At 39.3% G+C, this 26,839-nt stretch overlaps 1 protein-coding gene across 1 annotated transcript in view; it reads right to left on the bottom strand.

Moving 5' to 3' along the window:
* The window catches only part of LOC136857709 (glycogen debranching enzyme), a 272,096-nt gene that overhangs the window by 45,571 nt on the left and 199,686 nt on the right, over positions 1 to 26,839 (bottom strand). The window contains exons 18-21 of the mRNA XM_067136580.2: positions 23,364 to 23,511; positions 20,412 to 20,627; positions 5,525 to 5,733; positions 1,425 to 1,610 (exon numbers count right to left, since the gene is read on the bottom strand). Coding sequence (XP_066992681.2) covers positions 1,425 to 1,610; positions 5,525 to 5,733; positions 20,412 to 20,627; positions 23,364 to 23,511 — 759 coding nt within the window. The remainder of the gene's footprint in view (positions 1 to 1,424; positions 1,611 to 5,524; positions 5,734 to 20,411; positions 20,628 to 23,363; positions 23,512 to 26,839) is intronic.

The following is a 26,839-nucleotide window of genomic DNA, read 5'->3' as shown; positions in this document are numbered from 1 at the left end:
GAGACACTGAACTCTGCAAAGTGTAAGTCAATATTTTTGAGTAGCAGACAAGAGTCTAGTGGTCTAGAGAACAGGAAGTTGGTGCTTGCAGCCACATTCCTCACCCTTGCACTCTTCTCATCTTCCAACAGTACAGTGCTAAAAAAAAAAATGAGTACGTGGTATTGTATAAGTTCCTTGCAGATACACTTTACTCAAACAACTGAACCTATAGATATGTTTTTTGTAGACATCCACAAGGTTTGTATCTACATGGGAGGTGAATTATATTTTGATAATAATTATAATTTTAGACATGATAACAATCTTTTGAGTTTTTTGCCATGTCAGAGAACAAGATGAATTTATTTACATTTTGCAGAGAATGTTTCTCTGCATCTTCGGAAGAAAATCTCGTCTGTTCACAAGCAAAACTTCTCAAATATTATGGTATAATAATAATAATAATAAAATACCACAACAGGATGTAAATGGATCAGAGAAGTAAGAGAGGATCTGAAGGAAATAGGCCTTACAACAGAAGACACCACAAATAAGATAAAATTGAATACAAAACTCAACAATACAAACCTCCGCTTTACCCTTACACAAAACAAACCAACAACACGCATATTTTCAACTGAGGAAAGGGCACGAAGATCGGAGTATCAAAAGAAGTACTGGGAGGACTGCAAAACCCGAACAATCCCTTCAAAGAGACCTGAACAACAGACTGACTAAAGTGATCCTATGTGGTCATAGAAGAAGAAGAAGAAGAAGAAGAAGAAGAAGAAGAAGAAGAAGAAGAAGAAGAAGAAGAAGAAGAAGAAGAAGAAGAAGAAGAAGAATGACGACGCTGCTGATAATAATAATAATAATAATAATAATAATAATAATAATAATAATAATAATAATAATAATAATAATAATAATAATAATAATAATAATAATAATGAGTTAGTAAATGGATAAAATTACGAAGTATAAGTAAATACAGTAAAATGTATAAATGAAAATAAATTACCGGTCCTTGGTGGTAGGTGCATCCATGTGCCAATTTGGGATTATCTGAGGCATCAGAATTGTTATAATAATATATAATATTTATTAGAGAAGTCTTGCTTGTGAACAGACAAGATTTTCTTCAGAAGACGCCGAGCGAAGTTCTCTGGGAAATGTAAAGAATTTCACCTTATGTTCTGATAAGGCAAAAGCCCAAAAGCTTATTATCATGTCTATAATTACAGGCTGTAAAAGCATCAATCTAAAAATTACAATTGTGTCTGATAAAATTTTAAATGCAGGAAATATACCAATACCATGTGCTCATTTTTTTTTTTTTTTTTTTTTTTAGCAACCATATACTGTATGTCACAAGATGAACAAGTACATGGGTAAAATTACAAAGTATAAGTAAATAAAATGTATGAATGAAAATAAATTACCGGTCCTTGGTGGTAGTTGAATCCATGTGCCAATTTGGGATTATCTGAGTCATCAGAATTGTTATAATCACCATTGTAGTTCCAGTCAGCCGGGTCCAGAGTCTTCATACCTAGAGGCCCAAGTAAGATTTCTTCCATTTTCTTCAAAGCATTCCATGCATGAACAGGATCGAACATTTCTGGAGCCTATACAAAATGTAGTATGAAAAGATTTAGAAATTAATCACCACACCATATATGGGACGAAAAAGAATTTTATTTTAAATATCACAGCTGTATACAAAAAATAGTTAACTACTTATCACATATATTCGACTAGTACTCTGAAACCTTTGAGAGAACCTTCACCTTGTTCCTTATAACATATATAAAATAACATATCCAGACTGACTGAATGACTGACTGGACATAACGAAATGAAATTTTGGGGATACATTTATATTAGAGCATAAGTGCTCACTAAGGGAGGATTTTTGGATATTCCGTCACTAAGGGAGTGAAAAGGGGGTGAACTGTTTAAATGAGCATATCTAAATCTTAAAAACTTAAAAGTTACAGACATAAAAATTAGTATTTAGAATCTCATTTAAAAATAAAGAAATACTTATTTTTTGTTTTCAGAAAATCCTGTTAAGAGCGGGAGGGGGAGGAGGTGAAAAAGGGGTTGAATACCTTTCATGAGGTTACTTATATCTCAAAAACTGAAGATGTTACATACATGAAAATTGGTATTTGGAATATTGTTTAAAAACAAAGAAACACATATTTTTTTTATTTTTGGAAAATCCAATTAGTGGGGGTGAACAGCAATGACAAAGGTGGTTAATTTAAAATATACTAACATCTACAGCATATCTCAGAAATGTAAATTGTTACAGACGTTAAAATTGGTATTTGGAATCTCCGTTAAAAATAAAGAAACACGTATCTTTTGATTACGGAAAGTACACTTATGTGGGGAGAGGAGTGGAAAGAAGTAAAGAAGTAGATTTTTTTTATGAGGATACTTATATCTCAAAAACTGAAGATGTTACAGGACGCATATTTTGGGGGGGGAAAATTAACTTGGGAGAAGGGGGGGGGGGTGAAAAAAGGAGTTGAATTATTTTTATGAGTGTACAAATATCTCAAAAACGGAAGATGTTACAGTCATGATAACTGGTATTTGCAAGCTCCCTTATAAATAAAGAAATAAGAAATTTTTTTGTTTTTGGAAAATTCACTTAAGGGGGGAGGGTGAAAGGAAGTGATAAAAAATGAAAGGCTCTTCACGTCTGGATAACTGAGCTCCGGGTAATTGAGTTTCTACAGTATTCCAAACGCTCTCTCTCTTCAACAAGTTGAAACTTGATGCTGCAACGTGTGGTAGCACAGCTGTAGTTGTCCTAACAACAAATGGTAAAAATGTGTCTTTGAAAGATCAAAAACTTTTAGAGTCCTTCGAAAGTACCTTGATAACAGGAGGAAATGTAAGAAATTGGTAAGAGAAGAAAAGTTGGGAAGAATTTTCACAAAAGATAGAAACAGATGGAGCTGGCAGAAAAAGAATGCTGTATGGAATTATACAAAGTAATAAGGAAGAAATAGTTTATACAAAGCTGATAAAAGAGGAAGGTGGAGAGTTGATAACACAACCAAAAGAAATAAAGAGAAGTTGGAAGGAGTATTTTGATAAACTGCTGACAATGTTAGAGGTGGAATTAGCAGTCCATAAAATGAAAATGGGGAAGGCATCAGGGATGAATTAAATGAGTGTGGAAATGATAAAAGGCTGCTGGACTTGGACCAAAATGGGTGTACAAATTGTTGAAGTGCATATGGAAAGAGAAATGTGTGCCAGAAGACTGGGTAAAGGGAATAATACCAATCTTTAAGAAGGGGGACAAAAAAGTGTGTGAAAACTATACGAGGAATCACACTCTTATCATAAGTGGCAAAAATACTGGAAAGAATATTAGAGAGGAGAATGAGAATAAAGGTAGAAGAGATGCAAGGGGAACAGTATGGCTTTAGAAGTGGAAGATCTACAGTGGACCTGTTATAAATACTTCTTTGTTTTTACAAATCTTGAACTCTTTGAATTAGTTATCTCTGTGGACTGTTAGTTCAGAGCTCTTAGGGGTAAGAAACTGTCATGAAGTAATAACGTTGTTGTTCTTGCTTTGCTAAAATTGTTGAAGGTGAACAACAATAGAGTTTGAATGAGGGAAAATAAAGTGTGAATTAAAATAAAATATGGAGTCAGATAAAGATTTTGTAACAGGACCCAATCTTCAGAATGAGGCAATTAATGGAAAAGAATTGGAAATATGGAAAGGACCTGGTCATGACATTCACAGATCAAAGGCATACGACAGTGTTCCCAGGAAGAAGATTTGGGAAACCATGGTCAAAAAGAGACTGGGTACACAAAATGTAGAAATGTACAACAATTGTGTCAGTGGTGTACAGACTCCGGTTGGAAAGATGGAATGGTTTAGAAATGAAACTCGACTAAGACAGGTGAGTGTGCTGTCACTCTTTTGTTTCTAATGATTATAGACAAAATTGTAAAGGAGACAAAGGAAACATATGAGAATAGGGAGATGAAGTTATTACTGTTTGCAGAAAATGTTGTAGTCTGGGGAACAAACAGCAAAGAAGCACATGAACAACATGACACACTGAACAAGAAAATTGAAAAGTATGGTATGAAAATCAGCGCAGAGAAAAGCAAGACCATGGTGATATCAAGAGAAAGGCGTTTAGAAATTGGTGGCCAAAGCCTTGAAATTGTTGACAGTTTCAAATACCTAGGGAGTGAATTAATGCAGAATACAAGGCAGGACATGGAGATTAGCAAGAGGGTGCAACAGGGCAATTCATACCTTGTCTGGAGTAAGGAAGTACCAAGGAAGTTTAAGTACAAAATGTATTATGCACCCATATCGACCTCTGCGGCTGAGATCTGGACAACCACAAGTAGGGAGGAGAGTAGAATTCTAGCCAGAGAAATTAAATACCTAAGAAGTATGATAGGAAAGACAGATTGAAGATGTGAGAAAGGAGGTCAGAATGGAAAACCTAAATGAGAGAACTGATAGGATGGTTTGGACATGTAAAGAAGATGGAGGAGGAAAAAATACCAAAACAAATGATGGAGATGAAGTTTGAGGGAAAGAGAGCGAGAAGGAGACCTAGAACAAAGTGGATGAATTCGGTAAAAAGGATTGCAAGAAGAAGAAACCTCGAATGGGACAAAATGACAGAAAAAGGAACGGTGGAAGGAGAGAGAAAGGTGGAGAAGTGCCATAAATGCACTGACGTAGTAGTAGTAGTAGTAGTAGCAGCAGCAGCAGCAGCAGTAGTAGTAGTAGTAGTAGTAGTAGTAGTAGTAGTAGTAGTAGTAGTTTCTTCAGAAAAGTATGTGAATAATGGCAATCATAAATGGTAGTGCAATTCTCAGTTCTATGATCAAGTCCACTGTATTTCTGCAAGTTCTCATGTTATAAGGCAAATATATCAATGGTATTTGTTCGTAATACACTTGAGTGAGATATTTTGGAAGGAATAATTTCTGAAACACTGCTAATACCTTAAAAATATGTCAAAAGTCCATAATACATCTGAGTTCTGTGTTTCAAGTATGAAATACCTTATTTAGATATGTCATTTTTTATTTCTTTACAATTGGCTTTATATCAACAGATACGCGTTACAGAGACGATGGGACAGGAATGGGTTAGGAGTTAGAAGGAAGCAGCTATGGCCGTAATTAAGGTACAGCCCCAGCATTTGCTTGGCGTGAAAATGGGGAACCATGGAAAACACCTTCAAGGCTGCCGACAGCGGAGTTCGAACCCAATGTCTCCCGAATGCAAGCTCACTGCTGCGTGTCCCTTGCTGCACGGCTGAATTTTAATCACATGTGTCCCATTTTGTCCCTTCTTTTAGTCAAGAAAATCTTGAAAAAGTCCCTCTTTTTTTTTTTTTTTTTTGAAAATCTGGTCACCCTAATCTCTATCACAAAAAAGTACATGGAGGAGATATGAGATTTCATTACAAAGCTCTACACAGGAGAATTTTTAAACAGAAACTATGATTGTGTATCAGTTACTTACAACAGCCATGCTGATGGGGACGTTACACCGTAATTGGAAATCAGTCCAAGGCTGGCTAGCGTGATAAGAATCCTTGTAAATACCTCGTCGATGGATCAACTCGACATTCTGTTCTCCAGGTACTGGAGCTGCATGTATATAGAAACATCTCTCAAAGTTTGCAGCAATTTTCTCTTCCCATTGCTTGTATGACCAATTTATTACCGTCCCTAAAATAAGAAGTTTGAAATATATTATTAGATAGGAAAAAGAATACCAGATTCATATAGTAAAAGGGACTGGCTAATGAAAGCAAACAGTATATGAGTTCTAAAAGGTTTTAAATACAGCAGAACCTCATTTATATGGCTCAGACAGGACCGAATCTGATCCAGATGACAAAAAACATGGATATCATACAAATATTCCTTAAAAGGAAACAACCGAGGTTCTATCTTATTCAGTACAATATGTTGCAAATGAACTGAATAAGGTGGAACCTGAATTGTTGCCTTTCAAATAATATTTGTGTGACATATGTATAAAGTCAATACGGAACAAAAAAACATGATTCATAAATTGTGAAAACATATATAATCTGGAAAATTTGTTAGCAACATAACTAATACATTTTATTGCATATTTCATAAACTTTAGACCTACAACATCATAATCGAAGGATGCATGTAAATTTAACAATAGATGCAGTACATACAGTATAAATTGAACTTCAGTGTACCCTACATCATTTCAATTAATAAAAAAGTCTTTGAGTCCTTCTGTTTCAGCTTTTAGTGGTGTTTACATTCTGCATGGTCTCGTCAACACTTGACCCTTGTGAATTCATTTGGTGCCATATCAGGTTGCTCTTCTAACAAGGGAACTGTCTGTACTGTCATATTGAAACTGACAATGAAATTTGGTAGAGAGGATGACAGGTCCATAAGAAAGCAATGTACAAAAATTCAGCTGCCATTTCAATCTGCAAGGTCCTGAAATCAATACGGAAATGTCGAATAGAATTTCACACGTTAGCATATAGCTCGAAGTAGACAGCCCTGGTGACCAGCTGAAGCAACTGGGTTACCTTGAGCTTTCTGCGCTAGCCAGTTGACACACGTTCTTTTGAAAGAGCAATCATGAATCTGGCTAATGTTCTAGAGTATGCTTTACGTCATTTCCGTTAAAAAGGTTTCTCCTTTTCTCATGAAATAACTTAAGAAAGGGAGATGGGTCGACATGTGATTGAACTAATTGAAAGTCATCCCATGGGTGTCGGCATCATCTTGGAGCCATGTCTGGAGAGAAATAGTGACAGTGAAAGTGATAGTGGAAGCAGCGACACCTCAACCTCATCTGCATTATCTGAAAGAGAAGGCAGCACACCATTGCCAGGAACAAGAGGTGTTATGGATCTGATTTTAAGCCCCGAGTCTGATTCCTGTCAATCCAGTGAAAGGACACCGCAGTCACCTACCAAATATATTAGTTTAAGCTATGCCTTCAGTCCATAAAAGAAAGTGAAACAAACTGTAGATCTTGCGTACAAGAGAAAAGCTGTAAATTTATGGTTAAATAAGGGGGGTAAGAAGTGGCTTTCATTAACCACTGTTCGCAAAAGTTGTTGTAAGGTGACGTCACTACAACATCTGTACAGGTGGAAGAACCAATTAGAATCTACATCAATAAGCCCCACAGAAATTGATGCATACAAAATTATTTTCTCACTTTACAGAAGCGAGAAGAATGAAGCGGAATGTATGCGACGAAGACCTGCAACTGTGCGCCTTGAAAATTTCAAGAGAGATTTCAATGGGGCAAACTAATTTCAGCGCATGTGCTAGTTGGTTGAGTCATTTTAAGAAAAATTACAGAATAAAAAGTAGAAAAGTTATGAAATTTGTATCCCGTACTTATCTGCAAGAAGAAGACGAAAAAAGGGGAAAAAGGGAATTAAAGTATTGGTTTAAAGAATCCTTCTTCCCATTTGCAGAAGTGTTTGCTACTGTTAGATTCCTGGATTACTTATAGTGATAAGAACTGTCTTGAAGACATTCCTCCAGGCAACAGCATATAAATTCTCCAGATTCCTCCCAGCACTACAGGGGAAATACAGCCCTAGCAAAAGTTTTCTTCCAGCAGTGGAAGGCTTTGTATTGCCGCTTAACAGACATTGCGCTGACTTATGAAGACTTTCAGTTTGATGTTTATCAGAGAAACAGCATACTGAAAATGCGGTCCTTCATTCATTTTCAATTTTCTCTCCCACGGTTCAAGGACATGATTAAATAATCGTGGTTCGCAACCAATTATACAAAGAAGAGACCTCCCGAGTTCGAAGTGCCTGCAAAATATTGCCTTGAAACAAGTAAAGAAAACTGCGAAGAACAATGTGGCCTCAAAGTGCATATTTGTTATGCATGGTGACAAAATATTTGTGTTTTTATCATGTGATTAACGCCCCTCATTTATGTTTCATATTTGTTCTGTAACAATAAAGTGACCTTGGCATGTGGCAGCGTCTCTCTCTCTCTCTGCCGACAGTGGGGTTTAAACCCACTATCTCTCGGATGCAAGCTCACAGCTGCGCGACGCTAACAGCATGGCTAACTCAGCCGGTAGGATGAGCTAGTGGAACTAATAGTTTGTGAAACAAATATATGATGATGATGATGATGATGCTTGTTGTTTTAAGGGGCCTAACATCGAAGGTCATCGGCCCCTAAAACAAATATATATGCTGAGCAAAGAATCTGATCTAAGGGCTTCTTCTTACCACTTCGTTCCAGAATGCGGGACAGGAAATCAGTCAAGAAGGGTGAGATATACGATGTAATTGCTCTTTTTATGCTTATGGGTATAATACAAAGACCTACGCTACGAAGCTATTTTTCTAGAAACTCTATTTTGTCTATGCCATTTTTTGGGTCTGTTATTTCAATGCATGGATTTGAATCAATTAGTAATTTTATGCATTTCAACAACAATGAATTCAAAATTTATCCAGATTTTGTACATACCAGAATGGAATATTGCAGCTGATGAGTCACTAATCCTACGGCAGGTTAGGTTGTCTTTTAGGCAATATATATATATCTCTCTAAAATCTGCAAAATTTGGCATAAAATAGTAAGAATTATGTGAGTCTAGTTCCGACTTTCTTTGATATTTATGATGATGATGCTTGTTATTTAAGGTCATCGGTCCCTAATGGTACGAGATGGACAATATGAGATGATAATTAAAATATTAAAATGTATCCACGATTAGATTTTAAAATAAATGGTGATGAAAAATGATTATGAGATTAAAATAATCAGTTGATCTAATTTGCAATGCCTTTTTTTCTAATATAAAAGTATAGAAAATAGAGGTGATAATGTAATAACGCAATGCCTGGAAGTATATATATATAAAATTCATGTCAGAAGCTAAAATAACACAAAATATGCAAACACGAACTAAAATAGAGTCAAAGGGATATAAGCACAGTTAACACAAATACACTAAGACAAAGGACATTATTACACGCGATAAAAAAGACCACTATCCCTCACAAAACGGATGTCGAGGTCTGCTGACTGCTTGTCATCTCGCAAGATGAAGGAGATTGTACTTGGGAGTGTTAGCCTATGGTGCAGATCGACCAGGTTCACGCACTCCGTAAGGATGTGTACCACGGTAAGATGATCGCCGCAATTACACAACAGAAGGGGTTCTCCTTTCAATAAATGGGAGTGCGTTAGTATACCGTGGCCGATCAGAAGATGACATAATACCACTGCTTCCCTCTGGGAAACACGAAGGGAAGTCCTCCATACCTTCATTGTACCTTTTATCGCTCTCAGCTTATTTGGAAGTGGAGTGGCCTGCCACTCCATCTCCCAATGGGACATAACCAAATGTCTCAGCTGAGAGCGAATATCACTTGCTGGAACGTTGTAAGGCAATGGGGGCAGTGTAACTGCCTCCTTGGCAGCCTTATCTGCTAACTCATTTCCCTCTACACGCATGCGGCTTGGGAGCCACATAAACTTGATTCTGGTGCCGGCATCCGAACACCCGGCCAGCAGGTCTTGAATCTGCTGCACCAGAGGGTGCTAAGAGAAACAGGTATCAATAGACTGTAGCGAGCTCAAGGAGTCGGTACACGGAAGAAAGTGTCAGTGCTCACCGGACAGTGCGTACCGCAGAGCTTTACAGATAGCATAGAGCTCTGCTGTGTACACACTACACGTTTCCGGGAGAGCAAACAGAAACCTATCAGTGTCGACAGTGAATGCACAGCCCACTTTCATGTCTGTTCTTGAACCATCCGTGTAAATGACTAATGAACCTGGATACCGGCCAACAATGGACAGGAAGAGCCTCCGATAAATCGAAGGGTCCGTGTTTCCCTTCGGGCCAATGTGCGGATCCAGGATTATTTCAGGGCGTTGTATTATCCACGGAGGTACCCCACTTGGTTGTCTGACAAGGCAAGGAACCAATGATACATCAAACAATCTGTGACTGCTATCCAAGAGTATTCCAACCGGCCACATTGCTCGAGGACAAGCAGCGTACAGCCGACGGTGTCCATTGTTGAATATGCAAGGATAACTTCGGTGAAGTGGCATCTGTCGCAAATTTGCAGCGTAAAACAGAAGCATTTGCTGGTACCTCAGGTGTAAAGGCGGCACACCAGAATCAGCGAGCAGGCTAGTAATGGGGCTTGTTCGAAAAGCTCCCGTTGCCAACCTAACCACGCTGTGGTGGATGCTGTTCAGTTTCGCAAGGACACTTGGTCTTGCTGTGCCATATGCTGCACTGCTGTAGTCTAACCTGGATAAAATATGTGCCTTATAGAATCGCAGGACCACCGTGCGGTCAGCTCCCCAATGAGTGCTGCTAAGAAACTTCAAGACATTCAGCTTCTTTTAACTTTTAACTGCCGCACATGTGACTCCCACGATAATTTGCTATTGAAAAGGAGCCCAAGAAATCGGTAAGTGTCAACTACGGGAAGAGCAACATTTCCTAAATAAAGCTCAGGATGCGGGTGAAAAGTGTGTTTCCGACAAAAGTGGAAAACAGAGGTCTTTGCGGTGGATAACTGAAAGCCATGTTCTAAGGTCCACTGTTCCACTCTCCTAATAGCTTGTTGTAATTGTCGCTCTGCGACTGCCATATTACACTAGCTATAGTGCAGAGCAAAATCGTCCACATATAGTGATGGTATTACTGCTGAACCTGAAGCAGCGACAATACCGTTTATGGCAATCACAAACAGAGTGACACTAAGAACCGATCCCTGTGGGACTCCATTTTCTTGAACGTGGTATTATGGATATGGCCTCCCACCTCAGGCGCGGAATAGACGGAAGGACAAAAAGTTCGCAATAAATACCGGTAAGTTACCTCAGAATCTCCACTGATGCAGGACTGAAAGGGTACCATATCACCATGTGGTGTCATAGGCCTTTTCTAAGTCAAAGAAAACAGCCACCAAATGCTGTTTGTTGAGAAATGCATCCTGGATAGAACTCTACAGGCATACCAGGTGGTCATTGGTCGAGCGAGCGGCTCGAAAACCACATTGGTACTCGGACAAGCTTCGTCCGGCTCCGTCTGTGTAACAACACGTTTACATGCTGCTGAAGGTTCAAATTGAAGTGGGAATTCATCTCTAATTACATCACGATCTTATATGATCAAAGTAAACTTCCCTGGAACCACCTAATATCTAAAGGAACAAATGTCATTCACATAGACAGCACACAACTGCAAAAATTCACTTATCCCGGATGCACACAGACTGAATTATGTAATGAACAGCCGGAATTTTAAGAATTTTAAGAATTTTATATCACACCAATTGTATCATAATTTTATCGTATTTCATGTATCACCACATTAATTGTATGTTATTTTATAATGAGTTAAAATGTGTTTTAGATGTTTTAGGAATATATATCTTGTTTTAATTTGTACTCAAGGCTGGTGATGGCACATAGATGCCGAAACTAGTACCATTTGACTATTTGACATGTGATTAAATCACAATAAAAGGTCATTGTATTGAATAGGTGGACCTTGAAAGAATTTAATTTTATTGTAATCCCACTTCAATACGGAACCAATGAAATTCATAACTGTAAGGGAAACTCGGACAAAAGTCCGTGTCTCCAGACACCACACAAGTTGGCGATTTACCATTCTCTCAAATAGCTTACACAAGCAGTTAGTGAGACAAATAGGTCTATAACTTCCTGCACACTTAGAATTTTTGTCAGGCTTGAGGACAGGAACGACTATGCCCTCTCGCCACCGAGACGGAAACTCGCCCTCTATCCAGATTTGGTTGAACACTCGAAGAAGATATAATAGACTATCCTACCTAAGGTGTTTCAACATCTGGTTATGGGCATTGCTGGCCCTAGGAACGTGTCTTTGCAAAGCGCCAAGGCTTCTCACTCCGTAAAGGGCACATTATAGTCCTCTGAAGCTTGAGTGGCAAAATTAAGGTGATGATGTTCTGCCTCCCGCTTCAGAGCGAGGAAATCACCATGGTAATTCCCGGAGCCAGACACATCCATGAAATGGCTAGCTAGAAGGTTAGCATACTAATATAAATGGTCCGTTACTGGACATTATAAATTTTCCAGCTAACTCATTCCTGGTTGTCAGCGTTTCGCCCCAGTGTGCTAAGTTGGGCTCTTCCCTATGGGAATCAATATCTATATCATCAGATAGTTAGTAATCGAGAGTGGTTCAGTGATGATACTGCCTGAAATGGATTTTTCTGGTACAGAAGATGATCCTTGGATACCCAAAATACGTCGGAAGTTTAGTCCACACTTGAGATGATGGAGTATGTGACGTCATAGACGACACATATCTCTCCCACGAAGTTTTCTTACTTTGGCAAATAAGAACTCGTGTCTTAGCATGGAGTTTCTTAAATGTTATCAACTTGGCCACAGTAGGCTATCTACAACAGCATTTGTGAGCGTGACGGTGTTCTTTGATAGCTGCTGCAATTTCTTCGTTCTACCAAGGAACGAGTTTTTGGTGAGGAGTCCCTGAGGAGGAGGGAATGAACTCCTCAGCAGCAGCAAGGATAACTTGTGTTATGTAAGTTACATCGCCGTCTATGGTCCGCCTGGTCTCGTCGTTAAAGACAGCCAGTGATGTGAACTTTGGCCAATCAGCATGTTTAAGAATCCATTAAGGAGGAGTCTCGATGGATTTTTGTTTCAACAAAGTAAGAATAATAGGAAAAACGTCACTGTCACAGAGATCGTGTGTATTCCACTGAAACAGCGGAACCAACGTTCGGCTGCATAGACTTAAGTCTATACGAGAGTATGTGCCGTAATGCACATTGAAATGAGCTGATTCACCTGTGTTCAAAATACATAAATCCAGCTCTGTTACTTATATTTCCAACTCCCTTCCCCTGGGGCAAGGCGTTTCAGAGCCCCATATGTGGTGATGGGCATTAAAATGACCCAATAAGAGGAGGGAGGGGGGGTGTGTGTGTGTGTGTGGAAGTTGATCTATAAGATCAGTGACATCATTTATGTTAAGAGGCTGGCCTGATGGAAAATGAACATTACACATTGTTGCTATGACAGGCAGCGGTATCCGCACCGCAACTGCTTCCAGTGGGGTTTTTAGAGGAAACTCTTCGCAATAGGTATCAGAATGAGCAAAAATATCCACGCCACCGGATGCCCGGTGAGCATAATATCGTTCTGCCAAGTATAGTCTGAAATTTCTCAAGAGCGTATGATGACCTGGTCTGAAGTTTGTCTCCTGAATACAGACTATACTCACCGCAAACTCACTAATGAGCTGACGCAGCCTGTCATAACAGTTACAATTCCACTGTAACAGTGCCATAGTGTGGACTATAAACAGAGTGTTAGGTTATGAGCGACAAGATGCTCTTAAACCTGAACACTATCAATTTCAACATCTACATCCGAAGATGTAGATGGCAACTCGACATCCATTCCATCATCAACAGATGGCGGGACTGACGCCCAGAACTTTGACGCTTTCCGGGGGCAGAAAGTCCCCCTACGAGAGGAGCGTGCAGGTTTCGGAGCAGGCATACCTGCTGGCGCAGACTCATACCCTCCAGATGGAGGGCATGATTTCCCCTTCGCAGGAGAAGTGTGGGATCTCTCTGCCTTCTTTTTGAATTTAGACGGGCTGGGAGATAATTTCCCAGCCCTGGTTGCCTGGTTGATTATGCCGCATGGCTTTCGCCGATCTCTTGTGGGGGGGGGGTTGTAAACTTAGTCTTCCCCCCTGCTGTGCCGGCTTAGGACTGCCAGCCGGCACAGACTTTGTTGGTTGAAGGTTGGGTAGTCCCCCCTTCGAGTTTTTACTCTTTGCGACTTTGCTCTCAGGAGCAACAGTCACCTTGGGCACAGTGATCATCACGGGTAACAATGTCGTGAAAGACGAACCTGGGAGACTCTGAGCTATCATGCTGTAGTCTAGTGCACTGGCAGGTTTATTTGAGGAATTAAACTTACGGCACACTTCCTGGTAGGAAAGACCATCCAGGGTCTTGATCTTCTGGATCTTCTTCTCACTCAGATATGCCAGACAGTTCCAATCTTGAGGAGAATGAAGACCGGAGCAGTCAGTGCACCTGTACGGAGTTGTGCACTCCTCCGTGCCGTGAGCTACTCTTCCACACACGGACTGATTCAAACAGCGAGATACTACATGTCTGAATCTCTAGCATTGTTAGCATCGCATAGGAGGCAGAATGTACGGCCTCACATCGCAATGATAAGTTGTTACCTTGACTTTGTTTGGTAACACTGACACCCTGAAAGAGACAATGAAGGCACCAATGGCAACATCTTCACCATTGACTATGCGTGTAATGCGCCGGACGTGTGTCACGCCATGGTTCTTCATGTCTTCCATCAACTCTTTGTCAGTGTTCGAAATAAAGTCGCGGTGGAAGATGACTCCTCGAACCAGATTCAAGGATTTGTGCTCCTCCACTTTGACGGGAATTTCGCCAAAATGGTCACACTTAAGCAACTGATCGGCTTGCAGTGCTGTACGAGTCTTTAAAAGCAAACTACCGTTGCACATTTTCTTAAGATCCTCAAGTATGCCATAGACGCCTTCAATGTGTCTACTAAAAAGGATCGATTTTACCAGCTTAAAATCGTGCCCATCAGTTCTGGTAGCAACCAGAAACCTAGGGAAGCTGGATGCCATTCCTTCACGCTGCGCATGTTCCCAGAGAGTTGAACATCTCAAGGAATCAAAAGTTGAAGACTTCAGTGAGGAACCACCTTCGGCAGGTTGAGGATGTTTCGAAGCCATGGCCGAAGTCATCCTCCCCGAATGCTAACCACTCCGATCAGAGGTCTCTGTAGCCGAACCAAGCTGCCAAGGCAATACCCACCTGGTCATAGCAGGTACTGTCCGGGGTTCGATGTTGGACGATGCCTAATACAGGATGACTGAAGCAATGAGCACTAGGACTTCCTTCCTCCAGTCGCCCGCAATAGCACGTACCCCACAACGTATACAGAGCACTAAGTATAGAGAAAAAATAAAAAACAAATAATAATAATAATAATAATATGTCCTTCTGGCATTCGGCTGTATGGGGACCTGCATTGTCAGGCGGATACTACTGCAAGGGTACATGACACTCCCACCCGCCGCTTCCTGGGTGGTTATTGCACGGGCTTTCAGGCTTTAACGCACACATAAGAGGCCCATCTCCGAGCAGCACGCACATCACGAATTTTGAATCGGTCTACAAGTAACCCTCAAAAAGAATAAAAAATAAAGAAGAGACCATGGCCACATGACCCTTTTAGTCACCTTCTACGACAGGCAGGGATTACCTGTGAATATATTCAGTCCCTCCCATCCACAGGGGGTCCAACAAATTGTACCAAACCGCAATTCATGTCCGTGCCTGGTCACCCCTTTTAATCGCCTCTTACGAGAGGCAGGGGGTACAGCGGGTATATTCTACACGTGCGTCCCCCACCCGCAGGGGGTGACTTTCTTTGGTCATTTATGTTATGCACAGGGAAAGACACTGTGTTTGAAACAACACATACTTCAACAAAAACTTATGTTATTGTTTTATCGTTTGTGGAGCCACTTCTCAACAAAGGATACATGTTGTGGATGGATATCTTTTATAATTCACCTGCTTTGGCTCATAAGTTAAAATCATTGAAAACTGACTGTGTAGGAACTTTGTGCCCCAACAGAAAGGACGCCCCAAAAATGTGACAACACAAAACTAAAGAAGCGGAAACTTATAGCTCGGCATTCCGTCCTAAAGTGGTGTGATAAGAAAGATGTCACTATGATTTCCACATTTCATGGGGCAGAAGCCATCACACAGAAAACAAAGCATAGTCAGGAAAAAGAAAAACCTGTTTCTGTTACCGACATGCGTGGAGTTAATCTGAAAGATCAGCTATTTCGTAGTTATCTTTTAGAGAAAGTAATTTCAACATGATTGACAGATGAAAGCAATTATGGAAGACCTCTGCAACACCAGAACAGCAAGCTATGCCATGCATCACATCTAAGCCACCAGGTTTTGAGCTCGCCAGAAAACTTTGGTGTACTCTAAATCGAATCAGAACTAATTGTGGTAGATGTGCAGACTCCCTTTATAAATGGAAGAAAATTCCATCTCCCGAGTGTAGTTGTGGTGCTGAAAGACAAACTGTTCAGCATATTATCCAAGAATGCCCTCTATCAGCCTTCTCAGGAGATCCAGCCGAGTTCCTGATGGCTACTCAAAACGGTTTAAATTATATTAGAGATACCAATCTGACATTGTGATTTAATGTGTTCAGACGTGAAAATAATTTTAAAATACATTTATTGTGATGTGATTTTAAACCATACGATAAATAAATGAATAGAGAGGAAAAAGATGACCGAGTGGTGGAGCCAGTTATTAAGGAGGTTAATGAATGTTGCAATTCTAAACACAATTGTCATTTGCCAGAGAAATTCAACAAAATCTCGAAAAGATCGGATGAAATTTGTGGAACATTCAGGTTCATTTGAAAGAAAGGTGCCTGGATGTCAATCTTCAAACAAAAATGTGCCCTATCTCAGTAAAGGCATTTCCCTGGGAGAATTCTATCAACTGAGGAAAGAGTAGGCCAACCAAACAAAGCGTCATGTGCTACAACCAGAAAATTCGGATGGAGACAGTATTTTGGTGTCCAGATTATAAAGCGGGTCTCTGTATTGAGGGATGTTTCAAGTTGGTCCACACCTCAAATATTAAGGTAATATAGCATCATATTTTCTAAAAGAATGGAGTTTTCTAAAGATGAATGTGAAAGTATTATGGATATTCGTAAAACAGTACCAAAGTTACGTTGCTTTGAACAAAGCCTTGCACGAATCTGAGAAAATTTAAATACTGCACTCAGAACTCCTCCTGCAGCACAGAGACAACCGGGCATTTAAATCCACTGCGCCGAGGGGTTAAACTTTTAAGGGTGCCCATCAACATAATGGTGTGACTTATAACAGTTACCTTATCCTAACAGTTAATGATGATGATAATTTTTGTTTAATGGGTCTTAACATCTACGTCATCCCCCCCCAAGCAGTTAATTTGCTAAAAAATGAAAGTGCATCCTTTTAAAATAATGAAAGAAGCCAACATAATGCAAGGTTCAAATAGCTCTTGAGACTGATATAGAAATGATACAGCCTGTAGTTATACAAGAAGTGGAAACAGTGTCCTTCGGAATTCTCAGGCCAGAAGAACAGAGTCGCATGTAACCACACCTAGAAGAAAAATCCATGAGGTTCTCAATGAATAGGAACACAAAACTTGCTCCAACACCACAGATTATTACATGACAACTACTGAAAAAACTGTGGAAGTACCACGCTCAGATTCTTTCAATTTAATGACAACCACATTCCTGCACCAGCAGATACAGTCTCAAAATCATCGTATAGTAAATGACAATCTCAGTTACAATCACCTAAAGACTTGTGCAAAGCAAACACAAACATTCCAAGCTTACTTGTGAAATTAACTTCTCAGAAACAAAGCTATTTGTAAGCTTGAAGGAAATGATGCCCCATGCTGCAAGCAGTTAAGACAAAATACCCATCCACTATTACTTTTAGAATGTGCGGAGGCAGTGAGGCCACCCCTGTCCCTTCATTGTGAAAAAACAAACAAACAAACAAACAAACAAACAAACAAACAAACAAACAAACAAACAAACAAACAAACAAACAAACAAACAAATAATAATAATAATAATAATAATAATAATAATAATAATAATAATAATAATAATAATAACAACTATAATTCCTGTAAAAGCATGTACACCTCCAAGAACCTAAAGCTGAAGGACTGCAACTCAGTAGTAAGCAAGACCCTCTGTACTCTACGCCAGTGGTCTTCAAAGTGGGGGGCCGTAAAGTTACTGTACTGTAAACGGGGCGCCGGCTCTAACTGAAATATTTAGATTTCATATTCTGTAACAAATATTCCTATCCTCAGATTATAACATCCATGAACCTAGCTAGCCAGTAAGCTCTTCCACAATCATTTAAGACTAATACACTCATACTTCTGCTGTCTTATCTGACAAGAATTGACCAGTAGGTCCTGCTAACATGTATTCTGAGAAAAGTTGCAAGTAACATTTCCCACACAGAACCTTTCACCTGCCACCTGCAGCGGTATCACTTTACTGAACATTTAACAACCACTAATGGCAATAAGCCGCTTGACAATGTGACTGCCACTTCCTTACAAGAATAGATTATTTTGTTTCTGCCATTGTTGATTCTATTTCAGCCAGGCCTTTTCAGTCAGCTCAAAGACTAGTGCGTGTTTGGTGGAGGTGGTTAGCCTGATTTACAATACACTGATATAGTACAAGTATCGCCATACCCATGGATAAGTGGCTTATTAGCAGTGGTAAAAACAAACCCCATGGAAGTGATATTCAGTTGTAATAAAGAACAAGATACAAATTTAATCAAAGTACATCGTTCTTCTGCTTCTATTTCTGTTCCCACCAGCAACATTAATTCTACACCTGAAAGCAAAGTACATAAATATCAAGACGATTATTTGAAATTAGGCTTAACCAGCATTCTTTTGAATAATAGACAGAAGCAAATACTGTAGATCTCGTGATCCATTTTTGTGCAAAGTAGTCTATGAGAACTTCTAAGAAAGGAAAAATGTGGAGGGGGGGGGGGTGCTAGATATTTCATGTTTCAGAAACCAAAAAAGTTTGAGAACCACTACTCTACGCCTCTGAGTGCCTCTTGATGAATCGAAAGGGCCAGGAAACTAGAACTTAAAGAGAGGAAGATTTTGAGGAGGATACTAGGACCCATAAGAGATGAGGATGACATCTACAGGATTAGGCACAACAAAGAGCTCTATGAACACCAAGAAGACATAGTCACAAGTATGAGGAAAAGGTGGCTGAACTTCTACGGGCACATGAGCCGCCTGAAACCCTGCAGGCTATCCAACAGAATCCTCACAGTGAGAATTAGACAAAGTGGATCACCTCAGTAAAATCAGACCTAGAAGAACACCAGATTCCATTAGAGACCACAGAGAACCGATCTCAGTACCGACAGGCCATCCTACAGGGAGCCTTCCCACTGTCCCTCACAAGCAAAAAGAGTACAGGGACCAACAGACCTTAGCGGATGGATAGAAGGAAGCAGGCACACAGCCAGAAAATGAAAGCATACTGGGTCAAGAAAAAGCAGAAGACCATAGCTAAGAGTTAAGATGAGCCACGTGATCCCTAGTAGGCCAAAACAAACCAAAAATAAATTAAAATAAAGTAGCTGTGAATTCTGAAGTAATAAAGAAGAATACAGGAATATAGTTTTTTGTAAATGGAGTAGATTATACAATATTCTACTAATCGTGCATACTAGTAACTGAAGATTCACGTACTTGTGTTGTTACACATATCACAGTTTGAGAGCTCAAGTTCTAGAACATTTACAGGAGTCATGATGCGTGTATCTAAACACCTGCTGCTTGGTCTTTCTTTCCACCAAACCTCACACACAGATAACACTGCAGCACGGAGAAAACCTGTGCCAGCCACAACATCTATCCAAGGCCAGTCGGCAACGAGGGCTGTCCAACATCATCTCATACAATTATACCTGAGATTCCAGCTTCCATCTCTGGATGTAGCACTTGTACGCAGCAGCCAATTTTTACATACAACATATCAATCCAGAGTACATTCTCCCTACAAAATTCAAAGTTTATTGTGATGTAAATTAATTCATAGTTTCCTTGTAAGACTGAAAGAAGGAGAACAAGAGGTAGACCCAGATAAGGTGGTTGGACTCAATCAGGAACAGCATAGTAAGACAGAAAATGGATTAGAACACAGTTAAAGAGCAGAATAGTAGTTGGGCAGAGGAAAATCGAAAAGTGTCATCAATGTCCCAACCTGGCTGGAGCTGCAAAATGGAAATTGATATTGATGGATATAAATGGCAAAACTTTCTTCAGCTTCTGATTCTGCTTCTCACAAAAGCTTGCTATATCAGGGCTAAAGTGACTGGTAATATTGATTCTAGTAAAGATGATGTGTATGGTGTGACAAAAGAACCACAGGGTAAATTGGTGGTTAATAACCTCATCTTGACTAACAGAATTGAGTAATAAGCTAGTTTTTTAGATTTTGGAAGAGAAATGAAAAATGAGTGCAAGTACTATGTATGTAAAGGACAAAGATAGAGATGTTTATGGGGTCAATGGTCTTATTTTCCTTTTTTCTAATTATGGTAACCACATTATTTTTTACTATCAAAGGTGTTTTGAAAGATTAAATAATTTTCTGAAGGAGAATAATCATTTACAAACCATCTTTGTTTTTCCTCTGTACCCCATCGTATGGGAAGTGACCTTCTTGATGCAACTTGGCCAGCCATCTCACAGTTGCTTTGCTGAGTCCAACTAATTCCACGGCACTTCCATCTCGTGGTGTGGCTGGTTTGCCTCGGGTACCAGCTTTCTCGCTCGATCCCATCTTGTCCATCCAAGTTCCACAATTGTATGCATTGCCTCCAAAAACAAAACCTGCAACATACAAACTCTGTCTTAAGAAATGTAACACCATTAATTTAATTGTTAGACCAGAAAAGCAACAGAAATAAGAACAGAATGAAGTCATCTGATATAACATGGCAGATATTACATTAATTTATTTGATTGTACCAGAAGTCACCAAACGTTACAGATGAATATAAATACATAAATAAAAATTAGGAATGAGTACTATAAACACCATATCAGGCATGAGAACTAATCTGTGGTACTCATTTTAAAAAATCAGATTTTACATTGACAAGAGAACATTCCATTAAGACAACTGCATATATTTTATAAAATGGCAAAATTTAAATGAAAAGGCTATTTTCAACCTACATGTCATTTCTCATTATACTCATCATAATTCTACTAATGAGAATATTGTTTTCAAAAGGAACCGAACTGAAAGTCTCAATTGAGATAAAAAGTTTATACAATTTTCTGGATCAACTTTCACATCAATCTTCTATTTCTTCTCCTTCCTAGCCATTCTTCCATCATTTAGGGTCTGCTTTTCTGGTCACTCTCTTCCAGTATTGTCTGTCTTGGACCCTATCCTTGGATATATTGCATTGTTTCAGGTCTTTTGTGGTCATACCATTGCTGGATTTCCCTTGACCTTGACTCGATGTGTGATATAATCTTCAGATTGTCTTTCACATCATGCTAAAAGAAATATGTACGAAAATGACTATTTCAAATCATGCCTTGGAATGTGCATGTTTGATAGCACGAAGAACCAAATGGCACCTGGCATTACTGCCAACACATATCCAGGCAGTGCGTGGAGAGTTATAAGTCACTTGACAAGTACAGACCAGAGTATATGAGATATGCAAAGTTACATGCAGCAGAGGATACCTGCTCAGAAGAACCTGAGCAGGAAGTGTACTAACAAAATGAACCATGTAAATAGATCATGGAAAAACTGTATGTGCTACACAGGGAAAATTCAGGTGAGGGTTCGAGCTGTACAGAATGAACATTTGAACTGTATGTACTATACTTCGCTTATACCTGTGTCAATTCAGAAACAGGCCGAACTTAACAATTTAAAAAAACACACACACTTCTCAGAATCATCAATGAGATTCTCAGAGGATTCTTTTCTTTAATCAGCTACCAGCAGATTAGAAGAACTGCAATCTATGATATATTCTAGTACTTGTTCTTCTTCTAGCGCTTTTCCCACACTTGTGGGGTCACGGTTGCAAACTGTGGTACACATGTGGATTGGCCCTGTTTTACGGCAGGGTGCCCTTTCCGACACCAACCTATTGCATGTTTCTGTGGTGGTTGGTAGTGTGGCGTGTTGTCTGAATATGAAGAGGAAAGTGTTGGGACAAACACAAATACTCAGTCCCCAAGTCAGATGAATTAATCAGATGCAATTAAAATCCCCTATCTGTTCAGGAATTGAACCTGGTGAAAATACTGAGCCTAAAGGGGAAGACTGATCTACCTTTTCATTATTAGTAAGAGAGAAAATTGATTCATGGCCAAGGACATATTATATGTAAAGTTGAGGATAGAACCCTCCTTCAGTGCATATGTGGATATGGGCTAGAGTTTTGTACTTACATCATTTAACAATCTACAGATTAAAGTGTCTTCAAGCCAATGACGTTTTATATTATGTAGTTACAAATATGATAACTGCAACCAGGGGCAGCTCCTACTAAAATTTTAGGGTGGGCCAGATGATATTGTTGTTTCACATTAAACAATTTATATTTTACATTTATTGTTGTAAATATTGCCATTATCATCATTCCACACAACACAACATTTGAAACAAATTTTAATAAATAGTTCATGCATTAAAAACTGTACTCACATGGCTCCTTATTTGTAAATTATTCTCTTCTCCTGTGCTTAGATGAAGCAAGTTTTGATCCACCTTGGAACGTGAACATAATATCTTTTGGTTGATGAGGTCCCAATTTTTTTTTCTAACTTTATGTTCATAGGTATAGAAGAAAATGGTTTTGTTAATAAAAATTCTACTTCATTCATTTTTGTATGTCGCACACAATCAGCATATTAAATAACTACCACAAAAGTTGAAAACACATTAATTTATAGAAATTAACTTCATTCACAAAGAACTCACTAACAACTGAAACTGTATAAATATTTTTTTGTATAAAATCTTTTCTTCAACAAACTGTAAACAATGGCTAAGCACTTGTTCAAGGGTGTGGGGTACACCCATCTACCTTAAACGGGTCTGACCTTACAAACAGAGACAGAAGCAGCAAGTGAAATAGAGAGATCTTCTATTTCACTCCAACGCAACATTACAGGCCAATTCTCCAGGCCCTTGAAGAGAAAAGAAATCCTTTCATAACACAGAAAAATTGTGTGCAAGACAGTGATATGTCCACTGTTTTCTGACCCAGCCCCTCACTCCATATACTTTACATGGAAGGTTCTGAAGAACGGTCCTCACTATTATAATACACTGTACAAGAATGTCAGGAACTTAAGCTAGGGATGAGTTATGCTTAGTGAATGTACAGAGATTCGAGAAGGGAAAAACACTTATGTTAAGTAGAATATCTGCAATGTTGTAATTTTTTAAAGACATTAATAAAACAAATTTTGTGCTATATGACCTACGGGCCTGGGTGGGCTGGGCCCTTTCAGCCCTTAGTGACGCACCACCCCTGACTGCACCTATTGACATGGTTGTTTGTTACAAAATAAAATGCACCAGTTTACCTGTTTCTGGGTGGACACCAATTTGATTGTTGAATCCCTTGTCAGTCATGTGAGCATCAATTGCACGGCCTGCATTTCTTTCTCGGAAACATAAGCCCTGGAAGTGCACTGTAAGAGCCTCCTGTATCACATCCTGTAGAAGATGATCCTACAAGAAGGAAGACAGGGAAGTGTTCTGATAAAGATCTCTTTATTCTCAAATTTTTATTGATGATGATGATGCTTGTTGTTTTAAGGGGCCTAACATCGAAGGTCATCGGCCCCTAATGGTACGAAAAGAAATAACAAAAATTTCAAAAGCATCCACTGACCAAAATAAAAATAAAATGTGTCATGAAGAATGAATGGATGGACATGAACCCAACAAAAAACAAAAAACAACAAAGAAACAAACAAAAAGACAGTGGATCAGACTCAAAACAGATCGAAAATAATATATTACCGACCAAGGAACCACTTATAAAGCACAATGATGCTTGGTGTCTAAATGGGGTGCAAAATCCACGTCTAAGGTCCCACAGAATGGTACATGTCGCGAATAAAATAGAACCATGGTATGTGTCATGTTGGGGTACTAATCAATAGTAGCGAAGACTCACGGTGTTCCACACAAGATGCTACTACTCACAAGTATTGCAATACATACAAGTAACGCAGACTTATGGTGTGTCTCACACAATGGCGCAACTCATAGCCAACGCAAACTGAGAAGGTTCCCCACCTAGGTGTACTAAACACGGGCGCCGGTATTCCCGTGGTGTTCCTCACATAGTGGGTACTAATCACAGGCAATGCAGACCCACGGTGCTGCTCATATAGTGGTACAACTCACAGGCCACGCCCAGACCCACGATGTTGCTCACATGGGTACGACGCATGGGTACTGGAATCCACCAGGCCAGGCTTTTTACTGCTACTAATCACAAACCTATTTCGTACCTAATTGCGTGGTACTATTCACAAATACAGGCAACCTATGGTGTTCTCCGCGTGATGGTATGATTCAAAATTAGTTTCATGGTTCTAATTCAATCAGCTCTTGGTTGCCCCTTTTAGTCGCCCTTTACGACAGGCAGGGGATACCGCGGGTGTATTCTACATGTGCGTCCTCCACCCGCAGGGGGTAGTGTGTTTGGTCCGCGAGAGGTATTTTATTTCCCTCAAGTCCGCCGGCAAGCCGGTTAGGAGCCCCCTATCCGCCACCTGGGACGCGGCACGTGGGAGTATCACCTCTCCCTCTGCTACGCCTTTGTAGCAGGTTCGTGGCAAATTTTTATTTGAAAATAATGTATTCATATGCATAACAATATCCAGATCACTAACAAGAAATGCACGTGCCAGTCACTTTCTTCAGAAAAAGGAACCAAACTTTTCAACAAACCAGAGGAACAGCATAGGGAACTACAGGTGAAAGGTGGTTGATTTTTTTCTTTTCGCTAGTGGTTTAATATCGCACTAACACACTGAAGGTTTTCGGCAGCCCAAGGATGGGAAAGGGTTAGGATTGGGAAGGTAGACGCCAAGGCCTTAATTAAGGTACAGCTCCAGCATTTGTCTGGTGTGAAAATGGGAAACTATGGAAATCCATCTCTAAGGTTGCCAATGGAGGGATTCAAACCCATAATCTCTTGAATACAAGCTGACAACTAACTTCACAGCCAACTTACTCAATAAGAGGTGAAAATGGGGCTGGAAATATAGGAATAAGAAAAACGTAATATCTTACCAAGGAGACAAACAATATCAATTGATAATCTCCTCTTTTTCACTTTCTATGTATATACTGATACTTGAAGCTATCCATAATTTAATATCTTTATAGCTAACTTTTTTTTTTTTGCTTATATCTCTCCTCCCTCTCCTCTTGCTATTTCATTTCCCCTGCTTTTCTTAACACTGTTTCCAGTTCTCCAGTCTTCCAACTTCTTATTCATTGTATCACGATGTTCTTGGATTTTTTTCCACATCTTTTCCTCAATTCACAACTTCATCAACAAACAGAACTGTAGCTTCATGAGTTCCTTGTGCTGCTCTTCATGATAGCGTACCTCACAATTTTATAAACAATAAAGGTGATCAAACATTGAATAGCTTCAAATAATTCATTAATCTGTAGACCATAGCTTTCAGCACTCATTAAAAAAAAAAGAAAGAAAGAAAGAAAGAAACTGATTTCTTTCCATGTACATAAAAGATTCAGTTATTTTACTTTGTGATCGACTTAGTCAAGGACTTTAGCATGTTGTTTAGAGAGAAACAAGTTTACTCAGAAAAAAAGTGAAGCTGTTCCATTCAGGAAATAGAATGATACACAGCTTACTAATCAGTTTAAAATCTAATAACAAAGAGAAAACTAAAATTAAATGCAACCATGCTTTAATGTGGGCCATGTTTGTAACTGTGAATTAATTTGTAATGAAATAATTAATACTGTTACCAGTTAAATAATATTACGCTTTAGCAGCAACTGTGTAGTTTTGAGATGACACACAACTGTGTACCAAATAGAGCAATAACTTAATGTCACTCTTTCACCACCTGACGATAGAGTATAAGCTCTGAAACGTGATATGGAATACAACTTAATAAAAGAAACTATCTCGTAACAGTATTAATTATTTCATTATGAAAACTAATATTATTCTGTTCTATTCTATTCATGTCTTCTCTCATGTTTAAACCTATGCATAACATCTTCAATATCACCATTTTCCAGCTCCAGTTTCCTGGGTGTGGTGTACAAGTGCTCACCACTTCTTCCTGTCAAAGTATAGTTTCTGTTCCTCGATGTCGTCCCACTGGAAATTCCTCTTAGTGACCTCCGATTTCACATCAATTCCTTGGCCTCTCCCCTTTCATTTCTCTGTGAAAGTAATTTCTTGCAGTTCTCATTCTGTCCATCCTCATAAAATGTCCAAACCATTGTAGCCTGAGTCTTCCTAAAAGCTCGGTCACAGGTATTTTGATGCCGGCCTCATTCATGTTTATTTTATTTCTAATCTTGTCATTCCTGGTCTTTTGGTTCATTGTTCTGATGAACTTAATTTCTGTTAACTAATTTTTCGATTATCCTTATGTAGGGTACATGTTTTGAGTCCATACATGAGAAATGGAATGAAGTAGGTATGAAATATAGTCAGTTTTGCTTTCTGAGGTATTTTATCCTCCCACAGTAGAATTCCTACTTGAAAATAAAATTGAGAAGTATTTTGAGTTCTGTTAAGTATTTCTTGGTTTAATAATAATGTTATTTGCTTTACGTCTCACTAACTACTTTTACGGTTTTCGGAGATGCCGACGTGCCGGAATTTAGTCCCGCAGGAGTTCTTTTACATGCCAGTAAATCTACAGACACGAGACTGACGTATTTGAGCACCTTCAAATATCACCGGACTAAGCCAGGATCGAACCTGCGAAGTTGGGGTCAGAAGGCCAGCGCCTCAACCATCTGAGCCACTTAGCCTGGCTATTTTTTG

This window comes from Anabrus simplex, chromosome 1 (assembly GCF_040414725.1).
Source record: "Anabrus simplex isolate iqAnaSimp1 chromosome 1, ASM4041472v1, whole genome shotgun sequence".
NCBI classification, from domain to species: domain Eukaryota; kingdom Metazoa; phylum Arthropoda; class Insecta; order Orthoptera; family Tettigoniidae; genus Anabrus; species Anabrus simplex.
The sequence above is the reverse complement of the archived record's forward strand: the minus strand, read 5'-3'. Positions and strand labels throughout refer to the sequence as shown.